The sequence below is a fragment of the Bombus impatiens genome, unplaced genomic scaffold (assembly GCF_000188095.3).
Source record: "Bombus impatiens unplaced genomic scaffold, BIMP_2.2 scf_0064, whole genome shotgun sequence".
Taxonomy (NCBI): domain Eukaryota; kingdom Metazoa; phylum Arthropoda; class Insecta; order Hymenoptera; family Apidae; genus Bombus; species Bombus impatiens.
Window position 1 is genome coordinate 2,057,674 of NT_176483.1, and position 24,972 is coordinate 2,082,645.

General features: G+C 30.1%; 2 protein-coding genes across 7 annotated transcripts; one reads left to right on the plus strand and one right to left on the minus strand.

Moving 5' to 3' along the window:
* Positions 1-1,677: 1,677 nt before the first annotated feature.
* LOC100740522 (Krueppel homolog 1) lies at positions 1,678-12,901 on the minus strand. 4 transcript variants are annotated; one of them, XR_004462962.1, is made up of 4 exons: positions 12,672-12,901; positions 9,221-9,992; positions 7,892-8,694; positions 1,678-2,308 (listed from the first exon to the last, which is right to left on the minus strand). XR_004462962.1 is itself a non-coding variant. In XM_003485596.4 (3 exons), exons 2-3 carry the CDS (start codon positions 9,968-9,970, stop codon positions 7,942-7,944), a joined length of 1,503 nt encoding a protein of 500 aa, XP_003485644.1. In that variant the 5' UTR covers positions 9,971-9,992; positions 12,672-12,901; the 3' UTR covers positions 4,743-7,941. The 4 variants fall into 4 exon arrangements, 2 of the variants coding, with proteins under 2 accessions (XP_003485644.1, XP_024228193.1); XR_001102792.3 differs by lacking the exon at positions 1,678-2,308 and adding an exon at positions 4,743-6,459; XM_003485596.4 differs by lacking the exon at positions 1,678-2,308 and having other exon boundaries at positions 4,743-8,694.
* An 8,610-nt stretch (positions 12,902-21,511) lies between these two features.
* LOC100740642 (eukaryotic translation initiation factor 2-alpha kinase 1) lies at positions 21,512-24,627 on the plus strand. Of its 3 annotated transcripts, none has more exons than XM_033324806.1 (9): positions 21,512-21,850; positions 22,134-22,301; positions 22,653-22,809; positions 22,884-23,359; positions 23,442-23,611; positions 23,682-23,855; positions 23,955-24,110; positions 24,178-24,315; positions 24,389-24,627. In XM_033324806.1, exons 1-9 carry the CDS (start codon positions 21,781-21,783, stop codon positions 24,602-24,604), a joined length of 1,725 nt encoding a protein of 574 aa, XP_033180697.1. In that variant the 5' UTR covers positions 21,512-21,780; the 3' UTR covers positions 24,605-24,627. The 3 variants fall into 3 exon arrangements, with proteins under 3 accessions (XP_033180697.1, XP_012249504.1, XP_012249502.1); XM_012394081.3 differs by having other exon boundaries at positions 21,513-21,850; positions 22,764-22,809; positions 23,439-23,611; XM_012394079.3 differs by having other exon boundaries at positions 21,514-21,850; positions 23,439-23,611.
* The last annotated feature ends 345 nt before the right edge of the window (positions 24,628-24,972 follow it).

Below are 24,972 nucleotides of genomic sequence, written 5' to 3' on the forward strand. Positions count from 1 at the left end.
ATAAGTTTTGTAAAGACTACAATAAATAACAATAAACATATACTATATTCGATTGAGACAGATAGAGGTAAATACGAATATTCTAGATACGATTCAAAATTCTTTATACATACATACGTATGTATGAGCATTGACTAAATATAGATTAGACCTTGCATACAATGCAAGAAGCGTCCACCAGCCGAGGGTTACGTAGACCTATTAATCGGCCTTGAAATAGGCTTGGCTACATTACTCCTTATCTCATTCATATCACATTTCTCCAACCTACGATCCGTTCTAGATTTTTTGGTTTGGTTATTCTTATTGCTAATTAATACTATTTAATACTGCTTACTCTTACTTCACTGTATTTAGGGATCGTTTCATTTCCTTTGGTTTTTATCCTTGTTGTAGGGATTTCTCTATTGCATTATATTGCACTTTGTTACATTCCAACGTGTAGTCCTTCCTGACTCGAGTTTTATATATCTGTTATCTACTTGTTTTCTCAGTCTTTCTATTTCTCTTATTCATTTTATTCCCTTAACATCTCCTGAGCTGTATAATATACTTCCTAATCTAATCTCTTTCCAAATTTCCCTATCGATTACCCTACAGCTATATAATAAATGTTCCAAACACCCTTCTGTTCCTTCACATGATTTCCTATCTATATTTCTTTTTCATCTTCTTACTGCGAGACTTTATAGCAATGAATCTATGAGTAATACACAGATTAAAGAGCTATTTAGACTTCAGTGGAAAATTAGAAAGTGATAGAGTACTTGGATAGAATTTTAGAATACTCTAGAATGTGGTACGTATGCGAATTGCAATTAATAAAAACTGTCGTTTGTATTGTATGTGCGAGCGATAGAATACTTTGGGATTCCAAAAACTATTATTTTTGAAAATTTTAATCCAAGATCTGGGGATAGATCGCATCCACTGCAAAATTCATTATCGAGTGAAGATTGATCAAGACAACTTAGAATCGATCAGACTAGGTTGAACAAGGAGTATTACTTAGTAGTTAGTTTCTAAAGTAGTGCACGAATATTCGAACTGCCCGAAAGTCAAACCGAGCCGAGATTAAATCGGTTGCCGATTCGATTTGAATAGATACCTGAAAGAACCGAACAGCTCGAAAAAATCGAGTAGCGTGAATCGTTTGCAGCAGCCTCAAACAATTGAGTAGTTTGTGGCTCGAAAGATCCAAGGAACTAGAGTTAAATTTAAACTATGTTACTTTGAGGGATGAAAGCAGTGTTCACCGGTCGTATTCCTCCAAAGTGAAACAATATAAATTTTATATGTATTTTTATATGCAAGATGTACTACATCGTAATAATCTCTTAATAAATAAACCAAAAATAGTTTTGAAAATGTATTTGTATAATTCAATAACGAAAATATATAGATTAATTATATTAATACATTAAGAAGCTTGTAACACTTAGTGCCAACTAATTTACTAATTTAATATTTTTGCTGTTAATCAATTAATTTAATTGAACGTTAATGATGCCTGTTTAATTTAACATTAAATAAATACACAAGGCTAAAAGCAACTATATTTCCTGTCAAGAAATATTTTAAAAGGGCGAATATTTATAAGATTTGTTGTATGTATATATGTATATGTATGTATATGTATGTATAAAAGGTATAATAAAAAAATCATACAACTCGATATATCTAACGTATCAATATATAATGCATACTTATTCAATAAATTTACTAAATCTGTACATATAATAAAATTTATGGAACATCTCATATATAGGGTGTCTCAATTTAATTTTTCAATTTTTTGTGTTATTATTTATTATTGATATTTATAATATAATTAATTTCTTGGAAAATTCTTATGGTAATTCATATTATCGTAGATATAGTAGTTTTTTTAAAATAAACTTTATCTCTTACAAAATTTCATAAGGTACCACCAGATAATCATAAAAATCCATATATTCTAGATTAATGAATTCGCCTTAGAATATCTCTTGAAACAAAATAAATCACGCCTGAAGCATAAAAATAGTTTGGAATAACAAACAGTTTAAGAGATAATCACGACAAACGATTAAAACGAGACACCCAGTATATACTGTATTTACTACGGCAATTTGCATAATGCGAAAGACACTAGTTAGTAGTGTAGTGTCTCGGGAACATCTAAATGACAGCTACAAGAATACGTTATAAAAAAGTAGGTTCCCATTTAAAAATTTTATTACGATCTTCATAGGACGTTTCGATGTCATCGCAAGGTCAAATAGGCAAAGGACATACTATGTCTCCCTCGATATCATATAATTTTTACCTGAAACATTGTTTCATATCATTCATATTTTTTGGCATTCGAACGTTATGAGTTCAATAAACCAGACAAATTGTACATACGTATGTATAATGCATATCTATATATTTTTGTATATACTAATTAATGGCAGGCAGTTGACGCTAAATTAGCGTTTATTCTGTAATTTAATGTTGCACAAAGAAAGTAAACATACGAATATATGTACAAGTGGAATTATCAAATATTAATCCCTTCTTTTTTTATTGGATTATTGAAAACAAGAATTTTAGAAATGCAACCAAGATCAATTACTTTAATCGATAATTATAAAGACATTAGCAAAAGCATCACGTGTCTCGTTAAAAACTGCATAATTCTAACTTTAATATAGTTATACTGTATTGTCTGCGAAATATAACGAGAAATGTAAAACGTTACTTTCCGAATGCCTGGCGTGTCAAATTCAAATCGAGGTAAAGATATATGTATTGTGTTTGTAGTAAAAGTACCAAAACATTGGCGAATAGATTCATGAGGTGTACACATGATAAAACCATGTTTTGTGTAAGCTTATTATTTAAAATTAAACGTAAAATTCCAAAAACAACATTTACGATAGAATATATTTTAATGCAGTGAATACACGAAAGTTTGTTCCGACATACGGCAAAAAAATACATATATAAATAATATATAGATATAGCTACATATATTAAATAAATAAATATATTTCCTGTCGAAGGCTGACTATGAAATTATTCGTACGCACTTTGGCGGAGTAAAACAAGAAAATACAATTATTAGTGCCTATCAGTTATCGGAAAATTTCTGACCTCTGGAAATTCTTGTCGATGCAAAAAATAACGAAGGATGATGCCTCGACTTAAAATTAATTGCAATTAAAATTATTGCAGCGAGTAATTTTTGAAAGGATATTTATTTTTCAGTTTCACGCGCGCTGATCTCTCTGTCATTGTTTCTATCTTTGTTAATTCGTAATGAACACTGATATTTTATTATTATACGTTTTCTACTTTATTGATCGATCAATGAGGGCGCGAGAAACGAAAAAATACATTCGTTCCTTTTGGACTCTTATACAAATGTACTCTTCTGTTCTTATTGAAAGTATCTTGTATAAATGAATCTCTACAAAACTCTTTTCTTTCTTTTTCTTTATGTGTAATCAGTTCCACACGCTCGAGATAATGGGATAAAACACATCCCATTTGGCATGTATTTGTATATCTTAAAAATAATAAGTAATAACAGATAATCATAATATTACACTAGAGCTGTCTCTGCACATTTCAATCTATTTCTTATCATTATCGCAATACTTAACAATTCGCATCCATTTTCTTTCTCCATATACTCTCACGTGGCCTATGCTCGATGACTTAATGAAAAACGAATTTTTATGGTAAGCTAATTTCAAGCGCTTCGAAATCAACAATAATAACAATCATTAAAATTTCTAACAATACACTCGAGTATTTTCTTAGTTAAAAACATGTTTACTGAGAGTTAATAAAACAATGAAGAAAGGGAAGCGCTAATCGAATCGCCCCAGAAAACTTAAATATACAATTGCACATAAAATTCATGTCATGCGTGATTTATATAATAAATGAGAATATAATTCGCACACAACAAAAAGTTTCAACGTCTTAAAAAGTAGGAATAGGCCACGTGTCGAATCATTCTCGTAAAAAAAAAAAGAAGAAGAAAAGGAAAAGGTGTAATATACATGAGCTCCTATATAAATATTACATTACTTATTAATATAAACATGGCTCAGTGTATACTCAAGCTGTTTTATAAACCACAGATCGATAATTAGTGGTAGATTTAAACGCAAAGTACATTTAATTTTAATAATGTTAAAACGCTTTTTATAATAAGACTATAATAAAATTTTATGAACTATAATATTTTCGAAGCGAACTTCAGAATGTTACAATAAAAATGATAATATCAAATTCGGCTATAAATACAGATTCAAACTTCGTGTGTAATTTATTTTTTTGTTAAATTTATTTAATATTATTAACATTATTACGCTGTCGCTTATTTGATGCATTTCGCGAAATCTACCATTAAATTATTTCACAATTTATAAAACATTCCGTATGCCATACTGGAGCGATGCCAAATGTAAATACAAATGGCTTCAAATTGTAAATTGTGACGATACAATTTAATATTTAATATTAAACTCGTATGTGTTGTATACACAGACATACTTGTACTGGCAGTGAGCATAGCTCCTCTCGATACTCTGGCATAATGAAGTTTTTAATAATGAGTTTGGTACTTTCTTCCTTACCAGCTCCACTCTCACAGTGAGAACTTTGATCAGTTATATTCCAGTAAGATCTGTTTCATTAAAACTAAGCCTCTTAAGGTAGTCAATACTACTCATTGGGAATTAAATATACATATATAATATTAATTCTTTTTTTTTCTTTTTTTTTATAAGATTGTTGAATCTTGAATTTGACTCAATGCTTTTGTACTTGAAATTAGTGTGCTTCTACAATCATATTTGCGGATCCTGATGATTTAACGAAACAGATAGTTGAACCTTTTGTTACGCTTTCTTCTATCATAATAGATATATAGAAACACAAGTAAAGTGTTTTGTTCTAAATTGAATCTATTTTTTTCACGGACAGCTGCTGTACAGAAACTACTGTATCGACAGAGGCCTTAATATAGTCAATATTGAAGAATTAATACACCAAAGATACTGATAATATAAATACATTGAAATTTCAATAAATTTGTGAAACAGACCAGTAACTGCAAATGGATTACAAAGGAATTTAAAGCAATTCATAATTTGTATACATTTGTTAAGAAATAAAGAAAAGAATAAACTGCAAGATATTAATATACCAATTATTACAGGATTAAATATTGTTACCAATTTGTGACAGCAAACTAGCGCCATCTGGAAGCGCATTTTGGAATTAAAAGTAATCATTTATGAAAGTATGTAAATTGAATTTGTACAGTGCCTTCAATGTATTTCCTGTTCGTTTTCAATGCAATGATAAATCATTAATAAGGATGATTTAAATAGTTTGTTTAAACAAACATTACGAGACTAATGATGACGAAATTGAGCAATAACATATTTTAATATCACTTTTATCGCATCGTATTAATACGTAGTTGGAAATTTGTTTATGCAAAGAAAATTTTTCTTTAGACTGGTATCAGTCTTGTTAGTTTTGGCAAGAAATTTAAATCTTTGATCTTCGCGTAAACGTTGGATATAGAAAACCTTATAATATAGCAAACACGCATAACATTTTAATTTAACCTCCAGAAAAAAGGAATAAATTACTTGGAGGAAGAAAACGATTCATTTTTGGTAACAGTGGCGTAGGTTTCGGAAATAGTCGATACGTTCGATTGTTTATATCAAATTTTTAAAATCTGGATAAAATTTTAAATTATAATTTATCAATATAAAAGATTAAATAATTTATTTGAATTCATTTGTTCAGAATTTGAATTGGTTGACTTTTAGAAATATTATAATAGGTTAATCGTATTATTTATATTCTTTGTGTCAAATATTTTTGTACTTTTTTTTTGTACAACAAAAGCTAAAATAAAATCTAAAAATTCTCCCGATTACGATCGTTCTAAGCCCTCTATAATGATGATGCTAGTTCTGCCACGGTGACCTGCACGATCTTCATTACTTTTACACTAATTCGTTACAATTCAATGATGTACATACATATATGCACACGCACACACACATATCTATATATATTATATAACGTGAAATACGAAAAATTACACTGAGCACGCCAGCTACGCATATTATATTGAAGAAAGTAGAACGAACGATCTCATTTTTTATAACGCAGAATTTCGGCGTTTTTAAAAATAAAATAAAATCATTTAACATTGTAAGTTATACAATTTTTAGATTCATAATGTTCAGCTAATGCAGTTCTGAATGGGAATCCTTTTCTGATATTATTCTTGTCAAAAATGTTCCAAATAGCTTGCGATAGTACGAAAAGAGCTAGCATTTCCTTTATATCCTTTGGCAGTTTATAAGTAATAGATGATCTGCTGGCGAGCTCTAAGTGTGTTACGATGTTTACCCTGAGGCACGTGTAAACAGTTCTCGGAACCAGTTGAATCTGCGAATGTAATGAGGCCACTGTATCATACTCTTATTAGACTGCAAAGTTTTCAGAATTACTTTTTCAAGTCATTTCAGTAAAATTACTGGACGTTTTTCTATTGGTTCATTTAAGGCTTGTAAAGTATATTTTCCGACATAATTTTCGACTTTCTTCAAACTTTCACAGTTCAAAATGTAAGAAAAGTTATTGTCAGTTCGATCACTAATTAAATGTTTCTTGTCAGTCGCAAAAATTAAATACGACTCTATTAGAAAAATTATTTCCATCAATTTCTTATTCTTTGTACTTCGTTTTGAAAAAGTATTTGAATGTTTGAAGAAAACCCCAAAATATTCAGAAAATACTCGGTATAAAAACAATTAACTCAGATCGTATAATACCGCAGTGAAATTCCACTGCAAGATAACTCTATCATTCCCGCAGCACAAAGTTCTTTAATCAGTTAGCAATGGGCATTTTTTCATCTTTCTCTTAAATGTCTATCTTATTTCAATATAATGTAAGATTTAAAAGTCTTAAAATCTTTGAATTTGTTGTAACAGTATTGAAATATTTTATCAGTGCATTAAAATTATTTCTATTAGTCATATTTTAATCGTTATACTCCAAAATTCAAAGTTTGTTAAGACAATTAAAAGCTCAACAAGTTCTTCAGCAATTTGTAACATTAGTTATCTGAATTTTTTCAGCCCATTACTACTCTGAATGTATATCTCGTAGAGATGTGCGGATCGTCTCGAACATGTTCCGAACTTCAAACGGACCAACAAAAAAAGAATTTCGAGCGGGACTCACTACACCCGTTTTGCTCGGATTCCGAAATGTTTCGGAATAAGCATGAACGGGCAGTATCGCTTTTGATCGGCTAGGCAAAAGTCGGACAGGATTAGTTTCAGAGCCCGATACGTTCAACTACGTATTAAAAGGAAATGGAAAGAAACGGTGATGATAAATCTTAAATGAATAAATATTATATTTGGAAAATTTGGAAGAAAGATTCTTTTTACTTTAACAATGATTTTAAGTTAATTACAAAATATTTCAATGACTTTACATAAAAAATAAAGTATAAGGTTAAAATAAAATAAGTATAAACGACTAAAAGCACGCTGTTTGCTACAAACTCTATATGAAAAAACCAAATGCTTTACAGTTTTAAGTTAGCATACAAAAAACATGTTTATCAATCTCCTCTTAATACATAGCTGGATCTATCGGGCTTTTGAGTCGATCTTCTGTCGAACCGATGCAAAGCAATACTGTCAGTTCATGCTTATCCCGAAACATTCGGGCAAAACGAGTGTGCCAACAAGCCGTCCGATTTCATTTATCAAGAGGTTCGTTCCGTTGCTGAACATAGGCATAACCGCACACCTCTAGTATCTAGTTCTTTATACCTCCTCACAAAACTTAGATTATGTCTCACCGTCTATGAAATTATCACTGGTTCAGAATCAATTTCTTCCACATCTTGCACTATGATGCTTTTGCAAATTGGATAACAGAGTTCTGTCTTTGAGAGGCGATAAGACCATTTCTCTCACTTTCCATTGACTCCAGGATCATTTTACACCGTTTTCTTGGAGGGAGAATTAAAGTTTCTCGTACTGGAATTGCCAAATCGAGAGGATCCGGCGAAGGAACAGGACTTACGGGATTGCTACTTGGAGGAGTTAAAATCGGTTCTCTTTCAATCCTGATGCCATACTCCCTCTGTCTTTCTTCTTCGACTGCTTCCAGTGCAGCCTCTACTCTTCTACGAGCGTCGTTCCCTGGTAAATTGAGAAGAGACGAGCAGTCACTGACAAATTCGTTGCTTTGAATTCCAAGACCAGTGTATGTTGGAGAAACCTCAGGATACAGAAACAAGTGAGACTGTTCTACAGGGACCACAGACGTCGTTTGAAAAGCTCTATCTTCACTAGGCATCAGAAGCGGTTGTGAATACTGCTCTCTGGAATACATGTAATAAGGAAAATCTCGTGGAGTGTCGTCATAAGCAGCAGGATCGTCAATTGGCTCTTCAGTCTTGCAGTTCTCCTTGTCACTAGCAGTGCCTACACTATTTGCCTGCGAGATCTCAATCTCTGGCTCAATTGGTGAGTCCCGAGGAGAACCAGTGACCGATGAGTCTGAATGTGTTTTAATGTGTAACTCCATTGTCTTCTTTGAACCAAACGTCTCATGACATAGTGTGCACTTATAAACTTTTTCACCATAGTGGGCAACCTAATACATTTATAATAGTTTATTATATGAGTTTAAGTCTCTAATGGAACATTAAAATTACAAAACAATTACAAAATCATTATAATTTACATTTTATAACGTAACATTAATTTGAATTAAAATTTGAAAGGCATTAATTAAATTTTAACCATTAAATTTTAAACTTTATTATCAGGTGTATGTAAAATTTGGAAGGCCTTAATTAAATTTTACATATACCTGATGATAATGTTTAAGAAATCATGTATATGCGTATAGGTATATATAATTATATATGTAATTATAATACATTAAATCTTGGACTTATCCTTATGAAACTGAGTTTACTTTATATTGACGTTATTATAAAATAATATAATATTATTATGTAATCTTTGTTTAAAGCAACAAATGGTTAGAATATAAGTTATATTAATTATAGCTAAATATAAGTGTTAATATAAAGTAATATCAGTGAATAAATTATGGAGATTTTATATATACAAAACTTCATCTATGCATAGTATATTATCAGAAGTGAACAAACCTGATGCAATTTGAGGACATGGTTGTAACCGAAGGCTTTACCACAGATGTCGCAAGTGTAAGGTTTCTCCCCGGTGTGCGTGCGGGTATGTACCTTCAGTTGCTTAGAGCATGTAAATCCTTTGCCACAGGACTTGCAAACGTATGGTTTTTCCCCGGTATGCGTGCGCATGTGTATTACCAACTGTCCGCTTTGAATGAACGTTTTCGAGCAGACCGTACACTTGTGTGGCCGTTCTCCGGTGTGAATTCGCATATGTCGATGCAGCTTACCACTATGTTCAAATGCACGTTCGCACACACCACACTTATAAGGCTTTTCTTTCGTATGTATACGACGATGCACGCTTAAATTCTCTTTTACGGAAAACGATTTACCACAAAATTCGCATCTGTATGGTTTTTCACCAGTATGCGTACGATAATGTCTAGTCAATCGCGCAGGTACCGCAAAAGTTTTCCCGCAAATATTGCATCGGTAAGGATCTTCGCCTTCTTTACCGTGCGAACGGAGGTGGCTCTGATACAAACTCTTCTGATTAAAAACCTTTTGACACAGCAAACACTGGTACGTCTTCTCCTCGACGTTTGCCGATAGAGTCTCGCCACTGCACGCTGGTGTGAACACGCTCAAATCCGGACTACATACGAGACTTTTCACCGGATTTACTGGCTCCACGGTTGATATCTCGTTGTTGACCGACATACTCGTCGAATTTGTCATCTGTTTCGCTTGATAGTAACTCACCATTCTTCGCTACGAACGTATCAATCTGAAAGTAATAGAATAAAACGATGGCTGATTTTTATTGAATAGGATTTTTTAAAGTTATTAAATTTACCATAGAATATGGAATCACTACAAGTAATTCGCAGTTGAAAAACACTGTTTTAAAATTCAGGTGAAAAATTTATTATTTGAAAATGCTATTAATAAATAAATTAAAGGCATTTATTCAATAAATTAACATATTTGTAGCGAGCCTTCGTAAATATTTATTTCACTTTTCATATCTGGATAAATTGAATTGAAGTAATGAAATCGAAAAATGATATCATTTTAAAGACAAGTGTAAGTATTATATTTGGATTTCAGTATTACAATGGAATTTATTTACGTGACTCTGTCATGAAAACAAATGGCATGCTGCAACAATGTACATAACATTAAAAGCATTTCACAATGTTCTTCAATAATTCAGTGCACATATATTTTTTACAAATTACAAATTTTACGAAGTAAATTATAAAAACGGTAACGAATTTATTTTCTATAAAAAATGTTTTAAAAAGCATCGCTCAAAGTTACAATTAATCAACACAATATATAACAGGTACTGTCTTTAAATATATCTGTCCAGGAAAATTTTATAATACAAAAAAAAGAATAAGTCTTATATATAATCAATTATAATCATCAAAATTCATTTAAAAGGAAGAAAAAAAGAAAAAGAAAATGCGATATTTTTATAGTACAGAAGTTATAATTTTGATCATCAAACTCTATTTAAAAAAATATAAATATAAATACAAAAACGTCATCAAGTCGATTTACCTGTAGAATAATAACAATAACAATAAAGCATTTATTTGTACAGTGGAAGACTATTCTTGTGAGGTAGATCGACATGCAATAGATAAGAAGGAAACAGTATGACGTTGCGTCGTCCTACGTGTGAACGCAACTGTGTCTAAACGCTTTGATTACGCGCTGCTTCGAAACACTGGGGTAATACGGCTCCGTTCCCCACCATTTGACTCTTTTCAAATCCTAAAAAAACGCCCACGAATCGTGCGACGCGCCGCCCCGTGGGTACACGCACGTTCGCGCATCACATACGCGCACGCATCCTGCAATTTTAGCCCGTCCCCGATTTTACCGGGCCTATGATGGACCCGAACGTATTATCGACGCACCGAACCTGTCACACTCACTACCTTTTCATTCCGTTTATTTAGAAAAAGACCATGATCATCTTAACCACTTACCAATGATATTTTCCTACTAATTTATTTACTATATAATACACCATTACTGTTGACTTTATGTTTTAAGAAGCTATATTTTTTCTTTCATTTTGTATTATTGTATAAAAAGTAATTTGTAAGATTATTTTTATCTTTTTAGTAATAATTGTTAACAAATATGAAATAGAGAGTTTGCTAATTAGAATACACATTATCAATTTCGTTCTACAGAAATTTATATATATGAAAGTAAAGAAATTTCCATTACACAATAGCCTGAAATAAAAATTATCATTTTAATCTGTTACGTACTATATCAATAAAATTAAGAATATTTAGATTGACATTTATTAGTATTTTTACAACCAAAGATTTATTTACCATTTATTAATTAAGTATTTCTCAATCAATTTCTTAAGACATAATAATAATAATCTTATCTCAAACAAATTTCGATAAATTTTTTATGAAATCGTGTAACAAGACCATTTTAAATTTTAATTAATGCCATCAGAGATACGTAGTAAAACAGCAGTAGCTCCACTGATCTTAATAAATATACATACATATTAATCTCTCGAGTAAAATTAATTTAGTATATTCCTTGAAGGCTATTTAAATAGCAAGACGTAATGGAAACGCTTGACATCTAAATTTCTAATTTAATAGGAAAGCTTATTGAAGAAACCCGACATTGTTCGCACATTCGTACGAGGTCGTCGGTTCAGAATAGGTTAAGGCTGGGTTAAACCTGCACGCGCGGCTCTCAGTGAGGCAGTCGTCGCGGTCGGCGGTGGTGCAATACCGCGCCGCGGTAGAAACCGCCTACCACTGCCTCCACGTGTATTCTCCGCATTTTTTTATAGCGATCACCGACCTCGTGCAACTCGCCGCGCAGTAAGGACGTTGAGTTACATCACGAACCGCAGCTACATATCGCCTCTCCTAAGCGAATCTATCGCGATTTTTCTTTCTTTTTATCACAAAGATATCCCCTCCCCCCCACCTCAATCTCCTATCCTTTTTATCAATTTCGCAACACTTCCAGGATACGGAAAATGCGATTGATCACGAAAAATAGCGCCACTAGCGCGACCGAAGTTCGCGGCCAAGGAGAAAACTATCGATTTCAGAGTCAGCAATTTCTCGCTCTTTCCTCCACTTTCTTAATAATAATGTTTTTCGAAAATTAAAAAAAAAAAAAAATACTTAATTTTGTATTACATCTTAACATTGGCTGTCCATAAAAAGATCGAGTACAGATTCAAATTATCATTTCTTTTGAATTGTCATTGATTTTACAATTTTTTATATAATAAAATTCCAGTACGTATGTTAATTTAGCTAATTGAAAGGAATGTAAGCAAAACTACGTTTAACTATCGTTTTCAATAGTCTTTAAAAATCCACAGTATCAAAAGTCTCTATTATAAATTTATTGTTTCTCGTGGAATATATGACGCAGAAATGTCAAAATCTCCCACCTGTGAGGTTTTCGTTAAACCCTTCCACGGCCAAGAAATCCCACGTTCCAGCTCATCATCCTTTGGAGAACAACGAATAAACGAAATAACGCGAGAAATCAGAACAGAAACGAATTACGGATGTTCTCTTTAACGCATATCACGTTTGTTTGTCACTTCTCACCAACTGAATGCCGACGAAAAACTCAAACTCGAAAACGAAACCAAAGGACCCTCAGGACACGGCCAATCGTACTGTGTAATGTTTACCGCCTGGCCATACCGAACGGCGACGGAAATCATCGATCATGACCGAAGTGCCGTGCTCGACCCTGCCCCTCCACTCTGGTTGCCCCCACTACTGCAACAACGGCGGCGACCTACAATTTAGGGCGAGTAAGTGCTTTTCGCAGCACGTGGAGGCAGTAGTCGTGGTTTCGGCCGACCCCGCGATATAAGCATGACAAAGACCGTCGACAGACGGAGACATAGATATCTTCAGTCTATAGAGACTGAGACGCGTATTCTACACACGCATATGTGACGCCACCGTACGTTATGATAAGGTTGATTAATCACAGATTTGTTACCATCGCTAGAATAATCAAAATATGTATTCGGCTCGGGGTTTATATCACTTACGTCGAATCTAAGTCGGTTCGCTCGACTTTCGTGTTCGAAAATTATTTATATTGGGCATATAGTATATGTGTATGTAGTATTATATAGATAAACAGTTATTTCTATTTAGCAAATTTTTGAGTAAAAAATGCAAAAATTAGTAAATAAACGGTATTAAAATACAACATTGTTATATTTATTATGTTATTTTAAAAATTGTAAATTTTGTAAATACATGTATGAAATACTAAATACATATTATAATATATATATATATATTATATATAGTCATAAACATTAAATTGAAAGAAATGAGATCTTTAATTCCCAATGTTTACATGTATGTATTTTGAAAAATACAAAAAGTAAAATATTTTTATAAAAGTTAAAAGCATTAGTTATCAGGTATTCATATACACCTGTAAATGCAAAAACATTAGCACATCGAAAAGGAGTGTTCATTAATGACGAGGAAAAGGCAGTCTGCATGATATTTAACAGCCGGTACAGGAAGCTGCCAGAGGTTAAATCCGGTCGACGCAAATGTGTTGGTGAATTCATGATCGGCGCGTGTATTACTTTCTCTTTCTTTCTTTCAGTTTTCGTCACTAGTTGACTATCCTTGCCTTATCTGTCATTATTGTTTCCTTGTTATGTATCATTAGTTCTCTTTTTGTCACGATACACGAAAATTTTATCTTTTATTTTATCACAATAAAATTCGACAAACATTTTACCTAAGATACTTACAAATTTGTACATATTAAAATTTAACATAATTACTAAACAATCCTACGGAATTGAAGAAATTGGTTACCTTAGACAAGAAATTAAAAAAAAGTTGAAGAATCTAGCGAGTTCATTATAGGTATATATTAGTACGTAATTAATTATAAATGAGCAAATTAATTGCATTTCGTGGTGATCATGCCTGGGACAAGTGCCGTGCGCTGTAACGATATTACTTTCGAACACAGGAGAGCAATGACCCACTGCGCGCGGTGCACGTGTGCCGAGTGGAAACCACGGCTGCTACCTCCGGACGGGGCATTGGACGCCGCGTGCGATGGCAAGAACGACGGGGCTACACTGGTACTCCTCGCTTTTTGTGTAGTGGTGTCCCTGAGAGACTGTGCTGGCGGTGTGTAGTGTGTAGACGATAGCAGTGACGGTAGCAACAACACCGTATCTAACAATATTAAAATTTCATCGAATGTTTTTGAATACTTTAATTCCTTTCTTCGTTATTTCTGTCAGTTCATAAATAACCTCAAAATGAAAATGAAGATCAAGGAAAACTTTTTTCAATTCTATTTGAATCCAGTTTGATTTCAAAGATATCTAATTAATTTTGCTGGTATAATTCAAAATAGAACATCATAAGTTTATTCATTTTTTAATACTACTTAATATTTCTAAAATATTTTTGTATCTTACAATATTTTTAATATCTTGAATGTAGTTTCATATGTTTTAAATATCTCGTTAGAATAATGTATAAAGTAGATAAATTAGGGTTTACAAGTACATGTGCATATGCCGATTATTTTAGTATAATTCAAAGCAAAATATGTTTCTTAATATCCTTGATATTTTATATGTTATGTTATATCGAAGATGATATAACGATTCTAGTACAATTTATTGATTTTTTAATATCTTTTTGCAGTTTTGATATATTTTAATACCTTTTTTATATTTCTTTATATTGTAATATTCATAATATTACAATACATAGTATTTTTTCAATATTGTTAATATTTTATTCATTTTACATGTAATATTTAATGTTATTGAAATAACTTATGCATACATATATTGGATAAATTGAGACTTATAAATTATATTAAATTGTATATAAATTTTCAAAAGTATTTGTAACTAGAACGTTATGATAGTGGTCTTTCATCGATACATATTCGTTGATTCAGGTAATAAGTCAGATAATAAATAGATAGGCCGACGTGTATTTCTCCAAATCTGAATTTATCGCCGCCACATTATTATGCTTTCAAAATTGAACATTAAAGTAAAAGTATACATAAAATAAATATACTCAGGAGTTTACTACATTAAAAAAAGTACTACTACATCAAGTTCTTATCACAACTTTTTTTAAATTAATTTTATCGCGTGCTTTGATAACTTTTATTGTACTATAAGGAGCACTTTCGAAACATGTTTCCGGGTTTGAATTACGTCACGGGTTTGAAGCCGCATTCAATTATTTTACATACATTCGGACTCGGAATCGTTATTGCGCATTCATATCTCTATTACAAAAAGAGATAACAATAGAATGCGAAGTACATATGTATTATATAATACATTAATTAACGATACTTTTAATGCGTATTTAAAATATGTCAACACTTTGTAACACGTGAATGTAAACAAAATTATCGTTTCAAATCTTAATTGTCATTTGCAACTGCATTATATTTTGAACAATAATTTACTAATCGATGGTAATTTAATGATAATAATCTAGCGATCAATATGTAATTAAATTATAATTTGTAAGTTATAGGCTTCTCTTTTACAATTTTGCAATTTTGCCAAAAATAATTGACAAATTATAAAATTTTCTTATCACCAAACTTACTGTCATAGAAGAAAATAGATTAGAATTAGCAATTCGTAATTTGAGTCTTGTAAAATTTTGAATAAAGAATATTTTTTAATAAGAAGTTTGCAGGGTAGCAAAAGATAAATAATATTATTCCAGTTATGCAACTCGAGTTAAATAATCTCAATTGAGAAAAATCACTAAATTGCATAATTATCAATTAGACATTATTATGAAACGCAAACCTAATAAACGATTGCATGGATCCTTTTACTTTTCTGCTAGTTATGATGACTGATAATCTATTAGCTAATAATATTAGTAAATAGACAAGTTAGTAGTTATAGATTATATCTATATATATTTATAACTCTGCAGTTCTAACTTCTTTTACGCCAGATTTATTGTTGTTATAAAAAAGATTTATTGGTACTGATAACTAGTAACTTGCGATTTTGTAAAATTTCAATAATAATACCAGAAATCCCTAATATGGAACTATTCAAAATTCATTCTACCTAAAGTGATTGATAAAACATAAAATTTATTTAGAATATTTAATTTCTTTTATCATCATATCTATTAATGCCGCAGAAGAGAATTAATTAAAATCGGTAGTTTATAACCTGTGACTAGAAAAGTTAAAAAAACATATATTTTTATTTCTCTTCGTTCTTTGATAAAAGGTTTTTTTGGTAGAAAAAAATAAATAATTATTTTCACGATATGTATAACAATAACATATCAAATTAAGAGCATAAGGTGCCATTAGTGCAATGTACGATCCTGTGGAGGCACGTGGGTCAACACGACTTACGTGGCTTAAACATACGCAGTGTCGGGGTCGCGGCGAGATCGACAAGGATTCCAGTTCCGAGACGTCGCGTCGAAGGTACAAGAGGTCGGGCGATGGTTGGTGGGGCTATGGACCAAATAGAAATCTCGAGGGTAGGGAGGCAAGAGTAGTGGGGTTACGGTCGAGGTAGCAATCAACTCTAGAGCGATGTCGTACCTTGACCAATCTTAACGCGACTTGTTTTAAGCTATGCCAGCGGCGACCTTAGAAATGACTCGCGATCGTGGTGAAACCAAAATGGCAAAGGGAAGAGAAAACATAACCTGGTTCATTTGTTTTTTTATTGACCACCGCGTCTTCCCGGTCTTTCACCGTTCTGTAGATTGAAAAGTTGAGACGAAAGTCGACATATCAATCCATTGTATACAGACGAGATCAATAAAACATCTTAATTGAAGATAATAAGTTGCATATTTTGGGTTTTACAGGGGTACAATTTTAAAATTTATCGCACTCCTAATTAATCTGTAACTACAGCGCAATACTACACCTTTTATTTCGGATTAGATACCTGTATATTTTTTTCATTACTTGGAATATTTCAAGTTTAAGTTTAGTATTCATTTTTAACCATCAAAATGTTTATGTAATTTTATATTTTTATAAACATAGTTAAAAATATGAAATCTACATAGAGATTCTTTTACCTGTTAAATATTATACTAGTGCGAGTACTATACTTTGAATATTTCATATATTTTTGCAAATTTCTCATAAATGTTTAGAAAATATCAAATGTTTCTAACTATAATACGCTAGATAGATATATACAAAATATGGGTATAGGACATTTTTTTTTATAAATTTATAAAAATTCATAATTTTTTATTTAACTTCTTTCTGTAATATAACTTTCGAATTTAAAGATTAAATATATCATAAGTAAATATCGAAAATATCAATTTTAATCCTTATTTAGAACTAACCTATAGTATAAGAAATCAAAATTTCCGAAGCTATTATATTTTTGACGGTATCTTAATTCCTAGATCGGTATCTAAAAAAATTAATTTTTGTATCGATTTTATAGTAATTAAAATCTTATGTTTCGTTAAAAACAGTCTATAGTGTTTTTATTCTATTATTAATTTTCATTATACTTACCAGATACTTACCAATAACGAATTACAATATACTTAACATCTAGATTAGAATTATATTTTACAAGAGATTTTGGTAAAGAATTTTATTAATTTTAGGAAAACCTAATCTGTGCCAATACTTTTGTCGAATACTGTATGTTTATATATACATTTATGGAAGGAAAGTAAAGCTTTAAAAAATGTACTAACTGTGTTTATTGACCAATGCTTAGTTTTAATTGATACGATAACTCAAAATGAGTGACACAAAATTATATATTCTAATCATATATTCTAAATCAATTTTATCAAGACATATTCTTATATTTATTTTGTATCAGTATAGTGATGGAGCTTAATTTCGACAACAATCGTAAAAGGAGTTAGACATTTCTTTTTGATCATTGTATTTATTATAGATCAACCGATTAGAATAACCGGTTTGGTATTTTTCGTGTTTCTTATTTCGAAATATTCTTATGAATATGGTTATATTTCGAATAAATATATATTAACAGTTGATATTTAAATAGAAATTGTTCATTCAAATATTTGTTATCAAAATCGCGCAATAATTTACAAACTAACGATATTAGTGAATTGATAAATTAGGAATTTTAGATTATGGATTTCCTTTTACACAAATTTGTAAAACTTACTTATAAAATTTCACATGTTTGATTGTCAAACCTAGTTTGTTTTATTTGTTTATTATTTTTTATTGTGTTATCCAAAAGAATTGTGTAAGCATTTATTGATATCATCATAGATGATTAGTGTCACTTCTCTAAACTTAGAGTTTTTACTGAACGTGTTTATACATTTATAGAAAATTTAAATATACAAAAATATAAAAAATGAACATAATATTCAAAAATATAAGCATATCCAAAATGCAGTATTAGTTATAATATTTAAAGAGTGAAACTCTAAGTTCTTTACTTGTATTTATAAAAACATGAATACGCATAACCATCCGTAGTCTATTTATTTATAAATAAGTGTTACGAAAAAAAATTTGCCAATCTTTATAACTATTGATTCATCAAAATAAGAATACATATCAACTATAAGATCTGTTTTATTTCATTATACAATCTAAAATTGTTTATGAAAATTAATCTATGATTAATTAATTAATTTATAGAATTCTATATGCTTGATATTTCAGTCAACGTATAAGATGTAGGGAAAAGAAGGGATAAGAGATCAAAGGAGGTCAAATCAGCAAGGACATATTAAGTAGAAAGTGGAAAGTATTTCTAAAGTCAATGACTCCACCACGTGCAACAATGTATGCCACCAACTGCACTACGCGCTATATTACATTTCAAGGTCGTATGGATACCAACATGACATTGTCTAGCTTTCTCTTCCGTATTCAACTCTTTCTCACATTACATAATCTCAAAGTTACGTGCTATATCTAGGTGAAAATAGCATGATACTATACATTTTTTGTTTGCTTAGTATGCGATTAATAAAATATAATCGATAAAAAAAGTTATTTTTCATTCTATTTTATCGAACATATTGAATTAGATTATTCGTATCGGTTATATTGTCATTTATTCAATAATTGAGATATCTTTGCTTGATTTTACGAATGTACCTATGAATCTAACTTGTATCTTACTTAACCATTAACATCATATGTTAGATGTTTTTTTAAAAAAAATGAACAGATACGATTTGTTATATAAATAATTCATTACTAATTAGTTATAAAATACGTTTTGTAAGAAATGTCATTTTTTTAACTTATAAGTAATTATAATTGATTAGTGAGTTATTGTCTTTTACAATCAAAATGTTTTTTTTACAAAAAAAATGGGTTCTATTTAAAAAGAACCTACCAGCATACAGATCAAAGCAACAAAACAATGGTTAATATAGCGATTTTCTACTATGTATTTCGAAAAAGGCTTGTTTTAGTAATTTATTTAGTTTATTAATGTGATTCTGTATTCTGTATTTATAATGTATTCTATATTTATTACTGTAAAATTATATACAATATTTTTTATTGTTTATTAAAATTATAAAAATTATTTATTCATATTGCAATTATCCCTATAAGATTAAAATTGACTTTCAATCTATAGATATTCATTTTCCGTTTTATAAGCAGTAACCGATATTGAAACGTCTATTGCTAGTTTCAATTAATTAAGTTTATGTTAACTATATACATGATATATGTCATGATATATATTTATGATAACTATATACATGTATATATGTCATATACATAACATTGGCCTGAACACTCCTATACTAAAACATAGAGGCGAGCGTCCGCCGAGTGATGACAAAAGATTAATATGGTGACAACATCGGACATCGTTCTGCGCAAACGCAAGAGGTTTCGGTTTCTTTGAAATATAATTAACATTCTCTAGCTAGTTATTTTTCTATTACTAAAACAATTATGATAAATCCAGACAAAGCTATAAAACGAAATGTTATATATTTTTTAAATTAAGAAAGATAAAATATTATAAATTTAATAATGAACTTGAATGGAATAGAAATAAGAAAATATAACTAAAAAACTTAATGTTGCAAGAGATTATTACCATACGTATAACAAAAATATTCTATTAATAGTAAATATTTCTTGAAAAGAATATACTTCTGAACGCAAAGGTGACATTTTTATATTACACTTGATTTAAATGTTTCTCCAGTAAGGGATATGTAGACTTTTATTCGCAAAAATAAAGAATAAGAACAAATTTATAATAATGGAATAAAAATATGTTTATATAAAAACTAAAAATTTATAAATAAATAAGTACATAAATAGATATATGAATATATAAATATAAAAATATATATATAAATATAACAGATAAATAAATATCTATCGACGATTTACCTACTGATTTGGCCTGAGCGCAGACAAAGTACAGAATAAACGTGACATGTAGTGCTTTTTCGTGCCTCATGTTTTGAGGCTCATCTGACCCTTTTACCATTTTCGTGCCACATACGGCGTTATCGATTCAGTACATAGTGCCGGTTTGAATTAAAACTAAATAAAGTTTATATATATGAAAATAATAAATGAAATATAGAATGAGATATCCTGTAATCGCAATAAAGTATAGAATCCTATACCACTATAATACTTTAGAAAGTATTGCATACTGTCAAAATAATGAATTACTTAAATGATTCGTTTAATTAGTTTCAAAACTTAAAGCTGTAATTTCATGTATCTGACACATAAAAATGTGAATTTTTTAATCTTTTCTATTTTCATCTTTCTATTCTCAAATCAATTATTAATTATATATTACCAAACATAGGTAGTCTGACTCACAAACTCACAAAGAATCAATAAAAAAAGCAAAAAGGTCGCCAAAATCTTGCTTCTGTAGAAAAATACCAATCAAATACATCGATCTTCACAAATATGCTAAAACTAAACAAACGATGTGATTTCAAATTAAAACTTGACAATAACGCTTAAAACTAACGACGAAACTTAAAGCTAAGACTTAAAAGTAGAGCTTAAGACTAAGCCTTAAAACTAGGACTTAAAACCACTTGTTCCAAGTCAGACAATGCATCTTTGTATAAAAAGTACACATTATGAACTAAGCCTAGATATATTTATCTTAAAATTAATTAAAAACAAAACACACACATCCCATGATATCTCTGCGATTTTCCACGACGCGACGTTTCATGGCGAATGCTACCAATTTACTAAGGTATTTAAGCTAGCTAATCATACAAAGGATGCATAGATTTACCGACGTAATACAATAGCATTGTTGATTACAGAAACAAGATCGCACTGCACAACGTCCGTTTGACATTTTTCTGACTTTTTTTTTTTTAGTATCCTTTGGTTTATACCTAAGATTTCAGGGTGGCAATCTTGTTGGCGAATAGTGCAATCAGTGACCACGAGAGTACCTTATTCCTACGATAGTGTACATGGATTTACAATAATACAAGTATTGATGTAAAAATGTAATAAGTTCAAAAATGGTTGATAATAACTCACCTCCAACTAATCTTTGGGATACACTATCCAGCGCAACTACATTTGACAGAGGTAAATAATATAACCTTAAACTCCCGCGCGTTTTTTAAATGTATTCGTAGTAACAGTTCTAATAACTATAATTTTAGTCTTTTTATATTGTCATCTGCATTTATTTAATCGATAATTTACTAATTTTCGTAAAAAAATGTATTGTTTCAATTAAAAACAATAATAGTACAAAAATTAATTTTTAGGTAGTAAATCGGTCATTATCTGGAATAATAATTACAAAATTTCAATTACTTTAAGTAGTCTCTGACTGATATTTTGTTATATCGTTTTTACTTTTTAGGTAACAATGCAAATCCAACACTATGTTTGGACAATGAAAGTAATCTGAACAATAGGCAAATTGTGAGCATAGTTAGAACTTCTACTAGTCTTTTAATAGAATCACTCATACAGCAATTGTGTATACTATTTGAAGATGATTCAGTATGCAGAAATAAATTGTATTTTGGTAATATATTTATATTCTTTATAACAACTAATTTTTATATCTTTTTGTTAGTATGAAAAATTCTTGTATTTGTACAATTTAAAAATTAAATATAACAATTTTAAAATAAGCAAGAGCTTCTTGTCAATAATTCAGTTACTTAACCATGCAGTATATTAAAAATTTTATTTTTTATCAAAAGTAATTATCAAATAGTATTTAAAAAAGTAATTTCCATTGTTTAAAACATTTCAATTAAGGAATTATGTTCTATAACACATTTTTATTTCAAATTTCAACAATTTTTAAATTCTTTAGTGTCTTAATAAATTTTTAGATAGATTGTGAAATAATTTCTATGATTGTTTTTAGCTATTTGTGATAGACTTCACAAATTGGAACTAATTGATGATTCCTACAATATGATGGAATTCGAACCATTAAGAAATCAATATCAACAAGCACTGTATCACTTGTTTACAGTTACGCGTGCAGCAGCCGGTTGTGAAAATTCACTTCAGATTTCAAGGTAAAATTTAATACCGTGTTTTCCAAAGTACAATTACAAAGAAGCTATATTATATTTAATTCATACAAATTTAGTTTATGTAGACCATCAATGACAGAATGGTCCCGGTATCATAGAGAGTTTCAAGAAATAAGTTTTATTGCTGCTGGAGGATTTGGTTATGTTTTTAAAGCTTTACATCGTCTTGATGGTATTGAATATGCCATTAAGAAGATAACAGTTCGTTCTGATCGAGTTAAGAATATAATGCAGCATCTTGAAGAAGTGAAAACTCTTGCAAAATTAAATCATACCAATATAGTTTCATATAAAGGTGCATGGATTGAACCAATGTTGCCTTCAAGGCAGCATTTAGTATCCTTAAGTCATTTGCAAAGCAAATTAGGTTCTATTGAACATAACAAAACAAATGAATATAGATCGTGGATAAATCAGACTGCCAGTTCACGAAGTCAACAAAGTTTGGATACTGGGAGTAGTGAAAGTCCGAAAGAAAATGACAAACAGGACATGTTGTCACAACATAGTAAATGGACAAATTATAACTCTGGTACATATAATTATATCAAATAATTTGTGATTAACCATGATATTAAGATCCTATAAATTGAATTCATCTCTTGTTATAGAAGAAAATGTTAAGAAGGATGAGGAGAGAACTAATTCAAACAGTATATCTTTTAGGAACGATAGCGAACATCAAAATAATAAAACAGAAAATAATACAAATTATACTGATGGCAGTAATTCATATGAAGAATCCAGTAAAAATAAGATGCTTTTACCATATATACCTCAAACAGTATGTATATATGTATTACTATATATATCTAATATATATATATATATCTAATTTATATATGATGTTAAAGAATAAATATACAACATTGTATATTCAAATGGCTCTTTGTGAAAAAACACTTCAACAGTGGCTTGACGAAAGGATAGAGGTAACGCCACAAGAAATGCTCATTGCAATATTAACACAAACTCTTCATGGTTTAGACTACATACATTCTCGTGGAATTGTGCATCATGACATAAAGGTAAAGCAAGAAAATGAAAAGATTATGATTCAAATAAAATACCTAAAGAGCTTTCGCTTTATTGTTTAAAAATATATGTAATTTTTTACACAACTTCAGCCAAGCAATATATTTATTTCAACGTCAGGGCAGCTACAAATACAGTTAGGAGATTTTGGATTAGCTTGTCCATTACGAAGTGAAAATCACCATTCCATAATAGGAACACAAATGTATGCAGCGCCAGAGCAACTACAAGGAAAATGTGATCCTAAAGTATTGTTTTTTCTTTTAATAGATAATAATTTTTAAAGATATTATAAAGCAACATTTCTCCTTCCAGAGTGACATATATAGTTTAGGAATAGTACTTTTAGAGCTGATAGTGCATACAAGAACTCAGATGGAAAGAATTGAAATAATTAATAGTTTGAAAATGGGACATATACCAACAACATTAGCTGCTACTCATCTTAAGTGGGTATGTATATTTAAAACAAGATGATATTTTAATAAAATACTAATTGAAGGTAAAGGTAATCAATGTTTATTAGGCGCATATAGTAAGTCAATTAGTTCAAGATGAGCCCGAGAATCGGCCATCAACGAATCAATTGTTACAAGACTTAAACGAAGATAAAGATATGATGATAGCGCGTTTAAAGATTGACATTGCTAAAAAAGACGATGTAATACAAAAATTACAGGAAAGGATATTAATATTAGAAGAACAGATGGTTAAACATAGTACATCGTTGCAAGATATATAAACCTTTGTATTATTAGACTGAAAGATAGCGAGTATTTTTTTTAGAAAAAAAGCATATAGCATTACTTTTTAAAACTCCATGATAAAATAATAAAGAGAGTGCTTTTGTACGAATATAACTGTGCATTTTTTAGATATGTAGCACATAAAAATATTGTTTGATAAGAAAATAACAAATGCGTTTATTTATGTTTCATTTTATACACATCGAAATAAAATATTTATAAATATATTGAACATTATCATAATTTGATTTTCATAAAGGGAGCATAAAAATGTAGATTATATTAGAGCTTATTTATTGTATTTTGTGTACAACTGTTTTATTTATTAAAATAAAGATATTTTTGCAAATAATAACATGTTCTG

Bases quoted from the DNA above. Each gene is read 5' to 3' on its own strand.
- LOC100740642 (XM_012394079.3), top strand. From the start codon at position 21,781: ATGGTTGATAATAACTCACCTCCAACTAATCTTTGGGATACACTATCC. The intron at 22,302-22,652 runs GTAATATATTTA...GATTGTTTTTAG, and splicing joins CAGAAATAAATTGTATTTTG to CTATTTGTGATAGACTTCAC. The intron at 23,612-23,681 runs GTATGTATATAT...ATGATGTTAAAG, and splicing joins TACCATATATACCTCAAACA to AATAAATATACAACATTGTA.
- LOC100740522 (XM_003485596.4), bottom strand. From the start codon at position 9,970: ATGGTGAGTTACTATCAAGCGAAACAGATGACAAATTCGACGAGTATG. The intron at 8,695-9,220 runs GTTTGTTCACTT...TAAATGTATTAG, and splicing joins ATGTCCTCAAATTGCATCAG to GTTGCCCACTATGGTGAAAA.